General features: G+C 45.3%; 1 protein-coding gene across 2 annotated transcripts; it reads right to left on the minus strand.

The window, feature by feature from the left end:
- Window positions 1–3,508: 3,508 nt before the first annotated feature.
- On the minus strand, window positions 3,509–14,871 carry HERPUD1 (homocysteine inducible ER protein with ubiquitin like domain 1). Of its 2 annotated transcripts, none has more exons than XM_032854421.1 (8): window positions 14,608–14,871; window positions 11,687–11,764; window positions 11,523–11,594; window positions 10,493–10,623; window positions 7,774–7,896; window positions 6,919–7,269; window positions 5,320–5,422; window positions 3,509–4,271 (listed from the first exon to the last, which is right to left on the minus strand). In XM_032854421.1, exons 1-8 carry the CDS (start codon window positions 14,758–14,760, stop codon window positions 4,107–4,109), a joined length of 1,176 nt encoding a protein of 391 aa, XP_032710312.1. In that variant the 5' UTR covers window positions 14,761–14,871; the 3' UTR covers window positions 3,509–4,106. The 2 variants fall into 2 exon arrangements, with proteins under 2 accessions (XP_032710312.1, XP_032710311.1); XM_032854420.1 differs by having other exon boundaries at window positions 11,523–11,597.
- Between the last annotated feature and the right edge of the window lie 1,299 nt (window positions 14,872–16,170).

Genomic DNA, 16,170 nt, shown 5'->3' on the forward strand with positions numbered 1-16,170 from the left:
AAACCTACTCTTGGATGTCACCGAATCAGAGACAGCCTCCCCTGACCCACTCCCCAGGTCTTCAAGCCAGTGATATCCGGCCACTTACCAGCCTCCCAGCTTCCTTCCTGCAAGCCTACCTGGCCCCCTCTCCGGAACGGGAGTCCTTTATAAGACACAGAGCAAAGCCTTCCCTGGAGCCTCTCCCAAAGGCATTTGATCTGAAGCACAGCCAGAGGGGCACCCTCTTCTGAGTGAGTGACACAGCCGTCCCAGAAGCAGGTTCCCATTGGCCAAGGCACCCCAGGATGAGGCTCTGGACCCGTCATCTTCAGGCAAGGACCCCGTATCTGTCAGGGTTCTACCAGAGAAACAGAACCTGTAGAAGATGAGCTCATTGTTTGTTTACTCCATGGGGTGGACTTAACATGATTGAAGAGGCTGGCCAGGCAAGTGTCAAGTTGTAGGGCAGGCCGACAGGCTGCAGACTGCAAAAACATCTTTGTGGGCTATGGGCTGGACTGCTTCTTCCTCAGGGAAACCTCCGTTTTGATCTTCAGACCCTTTTGTGAATTGGAAGAGGTCCACTCTGATTAGAGGGGATAATTGCCTTTACTTAGAATCTACTGATTGTAGATACTGATCACATCTGCAAAATAACCTCTGGGTCAGCACTAGTTAATGACTGATCGCATAGCTGGGCCTCGCCACCGCTGATACATCAAAGTAACCGTAGTCAAGGTCACCCTTTGTCAGTTCTGTGCTCGCACTCGTGTTCTGAAACCACACTTCATCTCCAGATAAAGACAGTAACAAAGTCATGCTTCCACTTATTGTGATGCCACTATCTTGCAGTTTTCACGAAAAACGTGCTGACCCTTTCCCCAGGAGAGGATGCCAAGTCCCTGGGTGATGGTCATTCTTCCCCTTGATAGCCTGTAATTAAAAGCCTGTGATGTAATGTTAGGTATGATTACATCATCTTATGTTAGACAATAAGGAGACAAGGGAAGAAAACATGTAATGCAAGTGTGCATGTGAATATACAAACATAGGCACAACAAAATGAGGAATATTCGTGACAATGACAGTCCTCATTTCTACAACTGGTCACATGGCTGTAATTGGGTATTTGTAACTCCCACCTTCCACTACCCATTCCATGTCTTCAGTAAGCCCTGCAGATGGTTATAGTTCTCTACATGGTGGGGTGACCCAAAACTTCATTCCTGAAGAGTCACAGCCATTAGGAGTCCTACCTAAATTGGGTGGTAACTTTCTATTGACTTTAATCATAGCGCATGATACAAAGAGACACCCCAGTGGATCTCCCGTATTCCAGAAATCTTATCTTCATTGTATAGTGCCGCCCAATTTCCTCTTGATAATCAGGTTGGATCCACCCAGCCAGCAGAACAACTCCCTTCTTTGCCAGTTGATTCAAAAGTAGGAGGACCCCAGAGTGGCCACGGGCGGTCTTAGTTTCCAGTTTAATGGATTCTGTTTCCTAGTGGAAGCATTACTTCCTCTTGGGGGTTGAACTGTGTCCCCCCAAGGTCATGTCCATTCAGAACCTTGGAATGTGAAAGGAGGTCTCTGCAGATGTAAATACGATGACTGGTGTCCTTATAAGAAGGTCATATAAAGACAGAAGAGACACAGAGGGAAGAAAGCCATATGAAGGTGAAGACAGAAACGGACACAGCTATAAGTCAAGGAGCATCAGGAAACTGCTGGCAACCACAAGAAACCAGGAGAAAGGCATGGAACAGATTTTCCTCCAGGGACCACGGAAGGGGGAAGTCATCTGCCAATACCTTGATTTCAGACTTCTAGCTACTGGAATTGAGAGAAATTTCTATTGTTTTAAGCCAGTTTGTAGATTTTCTTAAGGTAGTTCTAAGAAATGAATACACTCCCTTAGGAAATAAGACCTCTAGAGCAGAGCAGAAGATTGTGGAAAAGAGAAAGTTTTATTCTAATGGATCAGTAGGGTCATAGTGAGTGGTACCACTCCCATTTCTGCCCCCTGCTCTCTGGACCTGTGAATCGTGGCTCTGGGAGAAATAGCACCATAAGGCAACATTGATTAGAGCATATATAGCCTTCTGGAGAAACCTGGCCCAGCCCTGTGGAGTATCGCCACCTAAATGTACCACCTGGTTTGGTCCTAGGCACCTTCCTAGAAGGAAGAGGCTGCAGACCACATGCCCTCCCTTTAGGCCCATTAGCATTTCTGAAGATCCCAGAAGTCCACAGTAGGATCAAACTGCAGTTTTCAAATTTACTTGACCATGAGCTCATTTTTTGCAATGTTTCTCCTGTGCAACCAGGATTTAAGAAAACATACCTGGGAAAATGCAAACTTAAAAAGCTGCTATGGTTTAAGCTGAAATAAGGAAATTTTGGTTTTAGATATTTAACTGCTACTTTGTCATGAAGATCCAAACCAGTCATTTTCTAGTATGAATGGTGGTAGGTAGTACATTATTATACCACATTTAATAACTGTTGTGGAAGCATTGACATTTCTGCCACATCCCCCACCCATCAGCTGTCTTAAAGCCTTCTCTGTTGTTTGAAGATCACCCCCTTTGTCCTGGTGTAGCTTGGGCCAATGTGAACCCTTGTCAGCTGTCCTCAGGAGCATCTTCCTGGAACTATTTTGGGCCATGGAATCTGGAGTTTCACCATCACAGGCTGACCTCACAGCGAGTGGCCCCAGTCCTTCAGAAACATGAGACGGACACCGCCATCTGTCTGGGGCTCTAGGCACTTTGTCAGATGGTGATGCCCCCTCCCCTGAAAAATAGGCTTTTCTACCCAACACTTGAAAACGGCCTTAGTATGAGCTGTTCAATGAATGTTTATTTGATGTAAAAGAGGTTTTCAGTCATGATTAATTTAAATGATCACAACCATGATACTAGAAGTGATTTACTGCGCCAAAAACACCCTGCCCAGGCTTTCAGCATTCTGCCTATAGCATTATTCGTGGGTGAAAAAATACACACAACTGTGTTTTTAAGATTAGTCTCAAAATTAATACTTAAAAGATTAAAATCACTAAAGCAAGCTCAGCTTACAAAAAAGCCAGTGCTAGATGAGCAGGTGTAATTATCACAGAATTGCCAAATGGAAGGTAGTTAGTGACTTGACTTTTTTTCTTTTTCAAAGTAGGCTCCACACCCAATGGGGGGCTTGAACTCATGACCCTGAGATAGTCCCACGCTCTACCGACTGAGCCAGCCGGGTGCCTCAATGCCACTAACTTTAAACCTGGGGAATTCAACTTTGATGGGTTACCACATTAAGCCAGTACTGTGGGAATCACGGAATGGGGACAAACACAAGTATATTCTTAGGAAATTAGAGCTTTCATGGCCTTACTTTATCATTCTTTATTAGTACAAAGTTCTTTTATAAAAAGCAGCAGAACATGCAGGGGACTTACAAGTTAGCAACTCAACTGTCGACCATCCCGTGACATGGACATGGAGCAAACTGCTAAAATGACAGGAGTCTCTGCCAGGGTCATTCATAGTAAAACTTTATTGAGCAGAAAATTCAGCAAAGGTTTTCACCTCTGCAAAGTTCCCCTTGGTTTAAAGTAAAGCACTGCATTTTAAAAAGCAATTATACATAAGTCTTTCCTAGAAAAGTCCTGCTAAAACATGTCTAGCAATTTCATTGATTATATAAAGTAGTACACTTAGTGTAATTTAAACATTCCAACAGGAATCAAATCGTACCAGCAGAACCATTTCTGCATCTATGATATCTATGTACAAACACACATGCAGACACACACATCTGAAAAGTTCCTCAGGCATAAACATGCAACACTAATGCCTTCTACTTACAATGCCTATGAAACTACATACAGTATATATTAAAGCTCTTCAGAGAAAAAAGACATGAGAAGCCTTGGACATTTTTTGTTCATCAATTTGTATCTTGGCTTCACGTCTTAGTTTCTGCTTTTGCTTTATCACAAAAGCATATCCTCCTCCTTGCTGATTCTTAAATTCTGTGCCATTGCCATGTCCAAGTGAAGAAATCCAGCTGGAGTCAGATGATCCAGTCCATGCCTGTCGAAGCCTCCAGCAGCCAGAAAGCAAGCACCATCAGTTTGCTATGGCTGGAGGGCCTTCTGGAAGAAGAGAAGCAAAAAAAGTCTTGAAGACAAGCCAGGCTGTGCTCATAAATGAAGGGCTGGTCCGCTCGTCGTCTAGTACGTCTCTGTCTGGAGGGAGGTGGCTGGGGTCTTCGATTTCAGCATCAGAGCCTTCCTACAGCATTATAATGAAACACAGTGATAAAGCCATTAGGACCATGACAAATGCCAAATAACGTAATAATGTTAGGAAAGGGCAGAGTTAATCCTTGGTCTCATACTCAAAGCAATCAGGCAGACAGGACCTGAGGGAATGGTGTCCAAGGCTGGATGGAGTTCTCAGGCCTCACAGCACAACTGCTGGTGACCTTCTCACAGTTTTGAAAACCCCCGGCAGTTAAGTATTAGAACAAATGAAGTAACTACATCTTCATTATTAAACTCATGAATTAAGTTAACCACTTCATTAAATATGGGTATTCCGATTTTGGCAGTATTTTGAGTTAAGAAACTAAAAATGTTCTGGAAACAGATGCAACGGTGACAATTTATATTACAAAAGAATATCCTTTAGGATTATGGATTAAACTATTCTACAAATCTAGGGAAATCCTCCAGGAAATCTGTTCTATGAGACATGCTTATCTTCCTAAGGTTTAATTCCCCTAAGTATCCATTAGCAGTTTCCATGGTATAACACATCATTATAGGCCTCTGAATGCTCAAAATAGTGAGTTTAAAAAACATTCTTTACATTAACCAAAATGCAAATTGCCAGAAGACTAAAATACCTGATGGATTTTATGGCATACTCAATGTTTTTTATAAAAATAGCTACTGCTCGAGGTGCCTGGGTGGCTCAGTCAGCTAAATGTTTGACTCGTGGTTTCTGCTCAGGTCATGATCTCAGGGTTCTGGGACTGAGCCCCGTGCTGGGCTCTGATCTCGGCGCAGGCAGTCTGCTTGAGATTCTTTCTACCCTTCTCTCTCTCCCCGCCCCTACCTGCTTGTACGCATGCATGCTCTTGTTCTCTCTCAAAATAAATAAATCCTATTAAAAACAAAAAACAAAAACCAAAAACCTAGTGCTCTAAGAACAAATTTGAAAAAATCTTGAAACCTCAACCTAAGGAAATGGTAAACCATGAGGCTAAATAAACGTTAAGGATTTGAGAGTCTGGCATTTCACACGAAGCTTGCTGGGCCCCCCGGGAGCTCCTTACCTGTAAGTTGTTGTTGGGGTCCTGATTCACAGCTTCATGAGGACCATCATTTGGGAAGTTCTGAACTGGCCTCTGTCTAAATGGAAACCACCCAACGTGATGCCTTCAAAGGAAGCACATAAAAGTTCATCTTAGCTAATCACAGTGAAATTTGTACAAGAATTTAAGGGTCTTCTTGATTAGATAAGGTCCCCCTTGCTCTCCTCCTCTAATCACAGCAGTGCTCTCATTAAAAGCTCACAGGCCCATCTGCAGAAACTTCCTACCTCACCATCTCCTAGACTTCCTCAGCGGCCTATCAGCTTCTTCAGGGTCACTATGAGGACTGTTTTATTAGCACTGCGTGCCCCCCAACATTAACAGCACCCTGAATACAGTAAGTGCTCTTGCTGATCCCGAACTAAACTTTACACGTGCAACCCTGAGCAGGAGGTGAGGGAGGGATACACACACACATGCACACAGAGCTGGGATTGTAATATCTAATAACCTATATAAAAATAAGACCTAAATTTGGTCACAAATATGATTCTAGAGACTAAAAAACTTAAAGTGTTGCTAAAATTTTATTTGGAAAATCCAATTAACTGTAAGTCTTATAGCAAATGTAACAAAATATTAACAATGATTAATTCTGGATATAAGAGTAATTATTGTATTATTCAAATATTCTCTTAAGATTTTTAAAACTAAAATAAAAATCCATTTTCACTCTATAGGAAAAATTTGTCAGTTGTGACCACAAAGAAGACATATGACTCCAGGAGAGGGTTTCTCGGCTTTGGCACTACTGATCTATGGGGCCGGGTATTTACTGTGGGGCTGTCCTGTGCTTTCTAGGATGTCTAGCAGCAGGTCTGGCCTCTACCTACTAGATGCCAGCAGGACTGCCCCTCCAGCTTTGACAGTCCAAAGTGTCACACCCTAGGAGTACAAAATCATCCTGATTGAGAAGCACTACTCTGAGTCAAGGATAAAGCTAATGTCGGGTCTGTAAAGGTTCAGAGCTTTGCGTGGCCCTTGAGAGCTGTGCTGCTGTCAGTGCCTGACCTTTATTCCTGGGAGGCAGCAACTACAGATTGATAAACTTTCAAAACAAATACAATTTTCCCTTTCATGTCTTAAAATGACCATATTATTGCGGTTCATGAGCCTGGCAGGGACCTTACCCAGAAGAAAACAGAACGTTCTTCTTGCGTTAACATACAATTAATGTGTTCTCAGCAGTGCCCAATGAGGCTGTCAGTTCTTTGCACTGAAGGTGCCAGAATAATATGCTATTAAAATACACTTCCACAGGGACGCCTGGGTGGCTCAGTCGGTTAAGCGTTCAACTCTTGATTTCGTCTCGGGTCATGATCTCAGGGTTATGAGATTGAGCCCTGCATCGGGCTCTGCACTAGGCATGGAGCCTGCTTAAGACTCTCTCTCTGTCCCTCCTGCTCTCACTCTCTAGTAACTAAATAAAATCTTAAAACAACACTCCCATAAATAATGACTACGACTGCTTAAAAAAGAAAAATCTGTACTTGGTTTGAGCCACCATGCCGCGTTAATTTGTAATAAAGGGGAAAAAAGAAAGCGAAATCATCTGCTTACAGGTACATAACGATGGTGGCCCCCATGACCATGAGGAACCTGCTCAGGGAGGAGTAGAAGTAGAGGATACTGAGAAAAACGGAAAATGTGGCTGCTGAATAGGTCCAATCCAACCAATCTCGATTTATTTCATCATCTTCTTCCACAATGGGGCCACCTTGTGCATTCATCCGCAAATTTGGATTGGCCCCAGGATTAACCACCACTGGAGGAGCAGCGTTCTGATTGGCTGGCTGGTTCTCTGCTGGAAACTGGTTGTGAATAGGGGCTGGAGCAGGTGCAGAGACTACAGGTATCTCTTGTGCACTTGGTGAGGGGACAAAAGCCCCTGATGCAGCAGTGGCCGCTAAACTAAAATAAAATCAACAGAGGCAGATACTGTTGAGAGCAAAGCACTGTGAAGACTGTGCTTCTCATAGTCTTAGTTACAAAGGGTCTTTTACTGTTAAGAATGGGAAGTAGGTACATGAAAAACTTGCGTTTAACTTAGTGAAGAATTTCTCTACTAACAGTTCAATCTATAAATGCCTCGTCTGCTCCTGAGAGAGCCACATGGCAAATTTCATCTGGAGTTAAAAGTATAAACCATAGAAGTATGGTACAGTAGCAAATTCAACTTTTCACAAAACCAAAGATACCTTGTATTAAAAAGGAAGTAACTGATTCTAAGTGAAGTCATCAAACTACACACAGACACAAGCCCCCCCGAATTAATATACAAATTAGGTAGCAGTTATGATGTATATACTCTTCTCCACCCACCGGACCAGACAGAGCAGGGTTCTGCGGACACTGAGGATACCCTCCCCCTCCATCCCCAGCGTGGCCGCCCCCAGCAGGACAGGAAGGACTCACTATTGCATGTAGTACTGCCGGGCGTAGATCTGCTGGAACCAGGAGAGCTGCAGCCAACCATAGGTTGTGTAGCCCGAGATACCAGGCCCCAGGCCTTGGAACGCTGGCTGGGCAGCTTCAGGTCTATGAAAGATTTTTTTTAAAACACTCATTTTGACTTGGTTTAGTATGAATAAATGAAAGGTCTAAATTACAATTAGGACTTCAAAGAGAGAGGCTTTATGATAGTTGCGGGCAGATTACTTTGTGATGCCCTGTGTAATACCAGCATAGAAGTGCTGACAGAGCCCTACCACCATGGCCCAGGTCCCACAGGGGCACAAAGGACACTGCGTCATTACTAGGACGTAGAAACCAGCTGGACCCGTTCAGGCTAGGTGGATCCTCACCCCCAGTCTCCATTTGCTGAGTGTCACTGCAGCTCTCAACCCACAGCTTATCCTTCAAAGAGCAGCTCTAAAAAGCCACATCTCTCTCAAAGCCTTTCCTAAAGAAAACTACCCCCCTCTCCTGCCACCCATTTCTCCCCACCCCTAAATCTGAGCTACACGGGGGTCAGAGTTTTGTACATATGTGGCCTCACTCACATGTGCTTGCCGACACTGTGCCCTGTACAGGCTGGGCTGTTAGCTCACCAGATCCCCAACAACCTTGTGGGGAGGGAGCGTTCCCCTCCATTTCACAGAAGGGAGCTCAAATACAGCTCAGGGAAGACAAGGGATTTGCACGAAGTCACTGAGCTAAATAGCAGGGCTGGGTTTGAGACCTGTTTGACACCAAAATCCTGTTTCTTAAACAGCCTAGGGCAGAGCATATGGGTGTCATCTTTGGCTTTGTGTCCCTTACACAGTGAACTCCTTTGGCAGCAGTTCACAAAATTGAAACCAAAAGTACTGTGGAAAGATTGGGAACTGGTTATGTGATCAGCTCTGCTGGTTACCTCCAACCTTAAAGTTATGTGTATTGGCTGTTCAATAAGTTATATGTTGAATAAAATCGCTGTTTCTCGTTTTGTTCTAAGATTTATTCGTCACAGAGCAAAAGAGAGAGACAGCACAAAAAGGGGGAGCAGCAGGCAGGAGGAGGAGCAGGCGCTCCTGAGCAGGGAGCCCAATGTGGAACCTCATCCCGGGACCCTGGGATCATGACCTGAGCCGAAGGCAGATGGCTGATCAACTGAGCCCCCCAGGCATCCCTAAAATCGACAAGTTTTATCAAGGTAAAATTCATATACATATGGGCCACAAATTTCAAGTTGTATAGCTTGAATAAGGGAAGCAATTTTAAGTGTTTCTATCCACTTATCCAATCTATATGTGGACAGTCTTTTTTTAAGTCAGCTCCATGCCCAGTGTGGAGCCCAATACTTGGGCTTGATCTCATGACCCTGAGATCAAGACCTGAGCTGAGACCAAGAGTTAAGACGCTCAACTGACTGACCCACCTACGTGCCCTTATGCTGACAATCTTTTAATCAAATTCCCTACCCAGAGTGTTTTTAAAATGGTATTCCAATCAAGTAAGTCTTGGTATGATATCGTTTTTGATCATTTAAAAATATTACAGCTCAAGGAAATGAGAGGATAACAAAGTGCTTTTGTAACTCTGATGAGGACATGCATTGTAGATAGGCAAGATAACTAAGGTTTTACGCAAGTATGTAGGGGTGAACTGACATGATGTCTAGGAATTACTTTTACACACTTCAGAAAGGAAAAAGCAAAGGAGGAATAGATAAAACAAGCATTACAAAACTGTGATCATTATTACTGGGCTCAGGTGATGGCTGTGTGAAGACTCACTACACCGTTCCCTCTGCTTTTGTATTTGAAATTTTCCTTACGGAGGGAAAAAAACAAAACAAAACAAAACTCATCATTCCTCAAATACCTGACTCTGTCAAAATGAAATATTAAAAACTACCAGGAAAAGGAAACCAGGGGAATTGAGGGGCTATACAATTATAACTTGTAATTAATTTTTTTCCTCCTAAGAACTTTTGTAAAAGGAGGTCCCAAGAGTTATGAAATCCAAACATCAGAGCATTTAGTCACTCCTGACTTTTGCTCTAAAGAAAAGACCTTTTTGGGATGCCTGGGTGGCTCAGTTGGTTAAGTGGCTGCCTTCGGCTCAGGTCATGATCCCAGGGTCCTGGGATCAAGTCCCACATCCGGCTCCTTGCTCAGCAGAGAGCCTGCCTCTCCCTCCGCCTGCTGCTCCCCCTGCTTATACTCTGACAAATAAATAAAATCTTAAAAACAAAAAGAAAAAAAAAAAGTCTAAAGAAAAGACCTTTTTCCTCCAGTACTGCCAACTCAGTCCTTGGCACAGCATTTCTCAAACAATCTTTTCATCTTTTGTTACTCGTTGTTATGACAAAGCACAGAGCCACTCAGCAAAGCAGCTGTGAGATGCTTACACCAGCTGTTCTCTCTGAAGCAGCACTAAGTCCCAGTCATGAGGTCAGCACAATGCAAAGCACACCCATGTGGGAGGCGAAATACCTACATTTCAACATGTGGATCCCCATATACTTACATGTTCTTAAAAGGCTCTATATATTAAGAAAAGTTATACATGAAAGCGAAGCCCTTAAAAAACAAAATTTTGTACATTTTCAAGTTCTTGACTCTAACTATAAGCATACTTTATTCTTAAAATTGATGCAAATGATGCCCATCCATATCGTATAAACCTGGTTCTCTATTCTAACACTCACCTTGACATACTCTCCCATCCAGAGGGAGAAAGGTTCCGAAGAACCTCCCTTTGCCTTAAGCTATCACCTGAGGAATCCCCAGGATACTGTCCCTGATGGACACCAGCAGGCTGCTCTGTGGATTCAGTGACCTAAGGAAGTGCAAGATCAATATTAGAACAAAGGATCTGATGCAACTGTCTGCAACCAAACTAAAAGGATTCTTTTGCTGTGAATGGCTTCTGTCCCTCACCCCACCTCTTAACTTAACAAAATTAAACAGATGCAGTGTTACGTAAAAAAATTCTGAAATGTGTCAATCCAATTTCAATCTATATTTTAAAAGTCCTTATTTTTTCCTAGAGTAACTATGCTGTAATTTCATTATAATCTTCCAACAAAGTTATCATTGGTCAGAAAGAATTCTGATAATGTTCTACAAATCTTACGGTGCTAAATTTACTAAATCAAGAAATAAAACCTGACCAACAAGATTTGTAAGTACAACCTAGCCAGCAACCTAAAGGAAAGAAATTTCCTATACTATGTTCAGATGTTTCAGGAAATAGAGTCATAATCCTAATTTAGAATGTGTCATTACATTAGAATATCATTACTATATATTCAATCAACACTGTGAAATAAAAAATAAGTGATTTTGGCCATCAAATGTAAGTAAGTCTTTAGATATCACTTGACATTAGGAATTAGTGATTCCTTAGAAGAAGCTTATTATGTGCTAAAGTCAGTAAAAACCCATTTTAGAGTGCCTTGTTGGATACACTGCTACTGAAGGTCAAATCATATCCCAGAAGATAGTGTAACGTAGAAGTCTACTTTCCACTGTAACACTAATGGTATAGTCTACTACTGTAGTAACAAACATGCACTTGTACTGGTAAGTTTCTAATTCCTGATTCTTACTGGGGAGGAAAAAACTATTACTTGATAAACAGGCAATAAAATCTCAAGTTTTCTCCAACTCCCTTTATTTCTACCATGAGGGCCTGAATTGACAGAGACTGTCATAATCTTGAAAAAGCAGACATACCTTTGCACTGGTTTCTGACATTTTTGAAGGACCCTTCACACTGCACACCAAATGCAAAACATGCCGTTTTTCCTGCTAAAAATAATAAGGAGGTACTTTAGGACTTGAATTCGGCCTGGTAAGCACTTAAAAAACATTCAAAAGTTAAGGTGTAAATGATGTACCTTTGGAAGCAAGTCCTTGAGACACTGGTGATCCAACAACAGCTTCCCAGAATAAATCAACCTCTGGTCCTCTGGACGCTAGTCACGGAAAGAAAGAGTAGCACAGATCAGCATTTAGCTCCCACAAGTTCCCAAACACAGAAGAAACTTTTATACAAATAACTTGAATATGGGTCTTTTTTCCCCTAGAATCACAGGAAAGCATTTTTTCAAAGGTCTCAAAGACAAAGCTCTTCTTTAGAAAGTGGTGAACTTTGAATTTGTAACCTGCAAATAAATTTAGGATGACAAATTATCTCCAGTCCACAAAACCTATGGTGACCTATCTGACTTATAAATTCCCAAGGAAATTCCTTTCTGCCACTAAAAACACAGATTATAGACAAAACACAAATTGTAGAGAAAACTCAAAGTACTCCCAAGCAAGGTCAGCCTTCACCAAAATCACCTAGTATTGTCCTAAGATAACATAAAGCAATTCTAAACTAAGTTCTCAAAGAGACTTTTACCTGCAAATGCAGGTACAGAGGAGATGGTGTGTAGGTAATACTTCATACAACCCTGTGAGATTTAGTAGCCCTGTTTGAAGGGAGGAAAAGTCTGAAACTGACTTGTCAAAGGTCATCTACTGCTGAAGAGTCAAGATTCCAACCCCTCTTCTCCTTCCCAGGGATTTCAAAACCACAGGGACTCTCCACACTTTTCATACAAATCTCACTTTTAAAATCTATTTTTAATTCCTTTAAAAGTCATACTTAAAACTAACAGCCTCAAATGATATATACCAAAGCCAGTACCCTGGAGATCATCAACCAATGCCAGAACAAACAACTATGCAAAATTTGGAATAAAGCTGCTCCTGCCAAGTAGCTGGAGATTATAAAGTAAACTGCTTAAAGCAATTGAAACAATAACTGCATCTACTTATCTGTATAAAATCAGGACTTTTTGACACTATGCACCTCAAACTACAGAACCTAACTGGATATTGTGTTCACCACTCTTCTGACTTTACAGGTAATGCTACACACGTAATTTTGTAAAATGTTACCGCAGAGGCAGGGTCCTCCATTACAGTAAAGAGTTCCACACTAGTAAAGGTTTGAAAACCATAGCTGCCTGTGGTTTTTTAATTAATTTATTTTTGTTAAATGTTTATTTATTTGACAGAGATCACAAGTAGGCAGAGAGGCAGGCAGAGGGAGGGGAAGCAGGCTCCCTGCCGAGCAGAGAGCCTAATGTGGGGCTCGTTCCAGGACCCTGAAATCATGACATGAACTGAAGGCAGAGGCTTAACCCACTGAGCCACCCAGGCGCCCTTGTGGTTTTCCTTCTAAAGGCGTGAAATGATATTCTATGTCTTCACCCAGAAGGCTGATTTGAAAAAAATTAAATATGGTATACAACTATATAAAAGTATATAACAACTATATATAAAAGTATACAAACTACTATATAAAAGTAAGATTTCTCAGCTTAGAAACCAAATGATGAGTGCTCTCCTGCCATAATTTTTAAGCACAAATTTACACACCAGAGAGATCTTTTATTTGGGTCTTCAGACTTACTAATAGGAGTGATGTTTGTCACCCAAGAGGGCCCTTAAGGGACGCTCTCCTCTAGAACACTGCCTTTACCAAATGATGCAACTAGCGACTACACCTACGTACCTAAGAGCCCTTCTCACAGCAACACGGCCACCTAGTTTCTCGGAAGCAGCTGCGGTGAAACTACCAACAGTCCCAAGTGGTATGCTAAAGGAATGAAAGCTTATTAGGTAAATAAGCAAAATTCAAAAGAACAACTCAGAAGGAAAATACTTCTACCTTTGGTACTGAAGGAGAAGGAACACAAAGAACCTAACCCCGAAGCTACCACACACAGCAACTTTTCAGATAAGGAGTAACAATTCCACAGTCTTTTTCGGCCCAATGTCTCCTCCTGCCTGAGGGAGAATTACACTTGTGGGCAGTAAGGCACACTGCTGACACTTACATAATATCAGGGTAGAAAGTAAATACAGGAAGGATGCAGCCGCCTCCATCACGTGGTGGGGACGGAGGGCGGTGCTAAGGGTGATGTTGACAGATGTGTCCACCAAAACAAAGCGAGGAAGTCTGTAATTGAGGGGCCAAAGTCCTAAAACCCAGGCTCAGGGAGGTTCTTTTCTGCCTGCTTCCCCTTCCAGAACACTCTAACCAGAAAGCGCGCCGGGCTCCTCCCCGGGACTCAGCAAAGGCTACGCAGTCCGGCGCGGCAGGGAGGGGCCCAGGGCGGAAGGTGGCCTGGGAGGGGAAAAGCCACGTCTCGCTCCTGGGTGTGGGACCTTAAGCACACACTCCCTGGGCCCTCACCCTGTTTCCCTAACCACCCGCCCGGGGCCGGCCCCTGCCTCCTCCGCTCCACACTGAGACGCGGCATTCAGAAAATCCACTTCATCCAGTGGATGGAATCCTAATGCGGAACGCCTAGTCGCACTGTCCTTTCGGGGAAACTGAGGCTGGGTGGGTGCAATGACTCACCCAAGGTCAAACTGCTGTCTCAGCGGCTTGGCTAAGGCCGGAAGCCAGACCCAGGGGTCGGGGCAGTGGTCTGGGAGGTGGGCTGGAGGGGGACAGTCTTAGGGCCGGGACCACGAGACTCGGAGAGGTGACAGGGGAAGGCGGCCCGTCGGGAAGGCGGAGCCATGGCGGCCTAGGACGTGGAGGTGACGGCCACTGGGCCCGGCGGCGCGGCGCCTACCCCGGCAGGGCAGGGCAAGACCCCAGCCCTGGGGAAGTGACCTGGTGAGGACCAGCCCGTCTGGGGAGGGACGGCGAAGGGAGAAGCTGTAAGGGAAGGGGTGGCGGACGCGAGGCGGGCCGAGGGGATGACAGCCGGGGCGGGAGGCGGTGGCCGCGGGAGTCGGGGGCCCCTCTCACCGGGCGCTCGGGGTAGACGCGGCTCAGGTGGGCCTTCAGGCGGCCGACGCTCCAGCTGCGGTCGCCGCTCAGCTCCAAGTCGCGGTGGCGCTGGTTGGGGCTCTTCACCAGGAGCGTGACGGGCTCAGGCTCGGGTTCGGGGTCGACCTCCATGTCGGCTGCGCTGTGGGTTCCGAGGAGCTCCGAGATGCCAGGCAGGCGGCGTCGCTGCCGCCCACAAACTCCGCAACGACAGTTCGCGTTTCTGGGGCGCGCGCCCCCGCCTCAGGCTCCTTTTATAGGCACCTCGCGCCGGGGCTCTGCGGCGAGAACACTCTGTGGCCGCCGCCCATTGGCTGAGGCGGAGGTCACGGCCCTAACGTGGCCCAATTGGCGCCCGGATCCGTGGGCGGAGGGCGGGCCGAGCACGTGGTCGCGGGCTGATGCAACCCGTCGCCCTTGCGTCACCCGGAGTCCCGGCTGCGGCCCCGGAACCCGGGTTCCGCGGCCATGTTTGGTTGAGCTGCGGCCCGTTGGGTCGCTGAGGCCCTGACAGAGCTGGGGTGCGCCCGGTTGCTCCAGGCACCTCGAGGAGGGTCAGGCCGGAAGACCCCCGGCCTGGCGGCTTCTGCAAATTGTGCCCTCACAAAGCAGCTCTCCCCGCCCCTTTTGACACCACGCGCCAGGTTGCACCACTTCTTTCCCTTCCCGGTGGGCGGCCCAGGACGTCAGGCCCCACAGCCGGCCCTAGGGTGGTGGCCTCCCATGCCTGCACCGACCCCAGCCCAAAGAACAGCTCGGTGGACTCCGTTTGCGAATTCGCCCGGAAGGTCGGCCTTAGCAGGTCGAGTTAGAAATGGGGCGGGTTCCTCCTGGGGCCAAAGACAGAGGCTTCCCACCAGCTGTTGCCTTCATTTGTGGCCTCAGATGTGAACGTTGCACCCTCAAGTGTGGGGCATCACCTTTATGACTGGCAAACGGACCACGCAGTCCAGCTAGGGGTGGGAGACCCTCGCAAAGGGCCTTGCTTTATAGGATGCTAACACGTACTTCCTTTCAATTGGGGCTGAGACCAGGAGGGGAAGATTCTCAGTTCTCTAAAAGGTGTCTCTGATGTAGAGAATCTTATTCCCTCCCCTCTGTAGGAAAGAAAAAAAAAAATCATGAAAAACAAAACTGACATTGTGCAGGCCCCATCCTTGGTCCAATCCTGCTGGGACATTTGTTTATCCAGGTGTCAGGAGCTTGGCAAGGGCAAGGGCAGGAGGCTAACAGGAGGAGCCTGCTCTGGTTAGTGGGTGTAGTACTGCAAACTGGGTGGCTTGAAGGACAGAAATGGATGATCTCAGTTCTGGAGGCTAGAAGTCTGACATCAAAGTGTTGGGCAGGGTTTGTTCCTTCCGGGGGCTTTGAGAGAGACCTGTTCAATACCACTCTCTCAGCTTCTGGTACTTGGCTTTGATCTTTGGAGTTCTGGGGTGCATAGCTGCATCATCCCATCTCTGCCTTCACCATCACAATCACGATGTGTGCGTGCCTTCACATCATTTTCCCTCCATGCATGTCCATCTCTGTGTGCCAATC

The sequence above is a fragment of the Lontra canadensis genome, unplaced genomic scaffold (assembly GCF_010015895.1).
Source record: "Lontra canadensis isolate GAN:19392208 unplaced genomic scaffold, GSC_riverotter_1.0 scaffold8, whole genome shotgun sequence".
Lineage (NCBI taxonomy): Eukaryota > Metazoa > Chordata > Mammalia > Carnivora > Mustelidae > Lontra > Lontra canadensis.

What these genes read in the sequence shown, in the direction of transcription:
- HERPUD1 (XM_032854420.1), bottom strand. Translation starts at nt 14,760, where the DNA reads ATGGAGGTCGACCCCGAACCCGAGCCTGAGCCCGTCACGCTCCTGGTG. An exon ending in TGTCAGAAACCAGTGCAAAG is followed by an intron (nt 10,624 to 11,522) that starts GTATGTCTGCTT and finishes GCACTTCCTTAG; the next exon opens with GTCACTGAATCCACAGAGCA. An exon ending in GCCACCATCGTTATGTACCT is followed by an intron (nt 5,423 to 6,918) that starts GTAAGCAGATGA and finishes CTTCCTTTGAAG; the next exon opens with GCATCACGTTGGGTGGTTTC.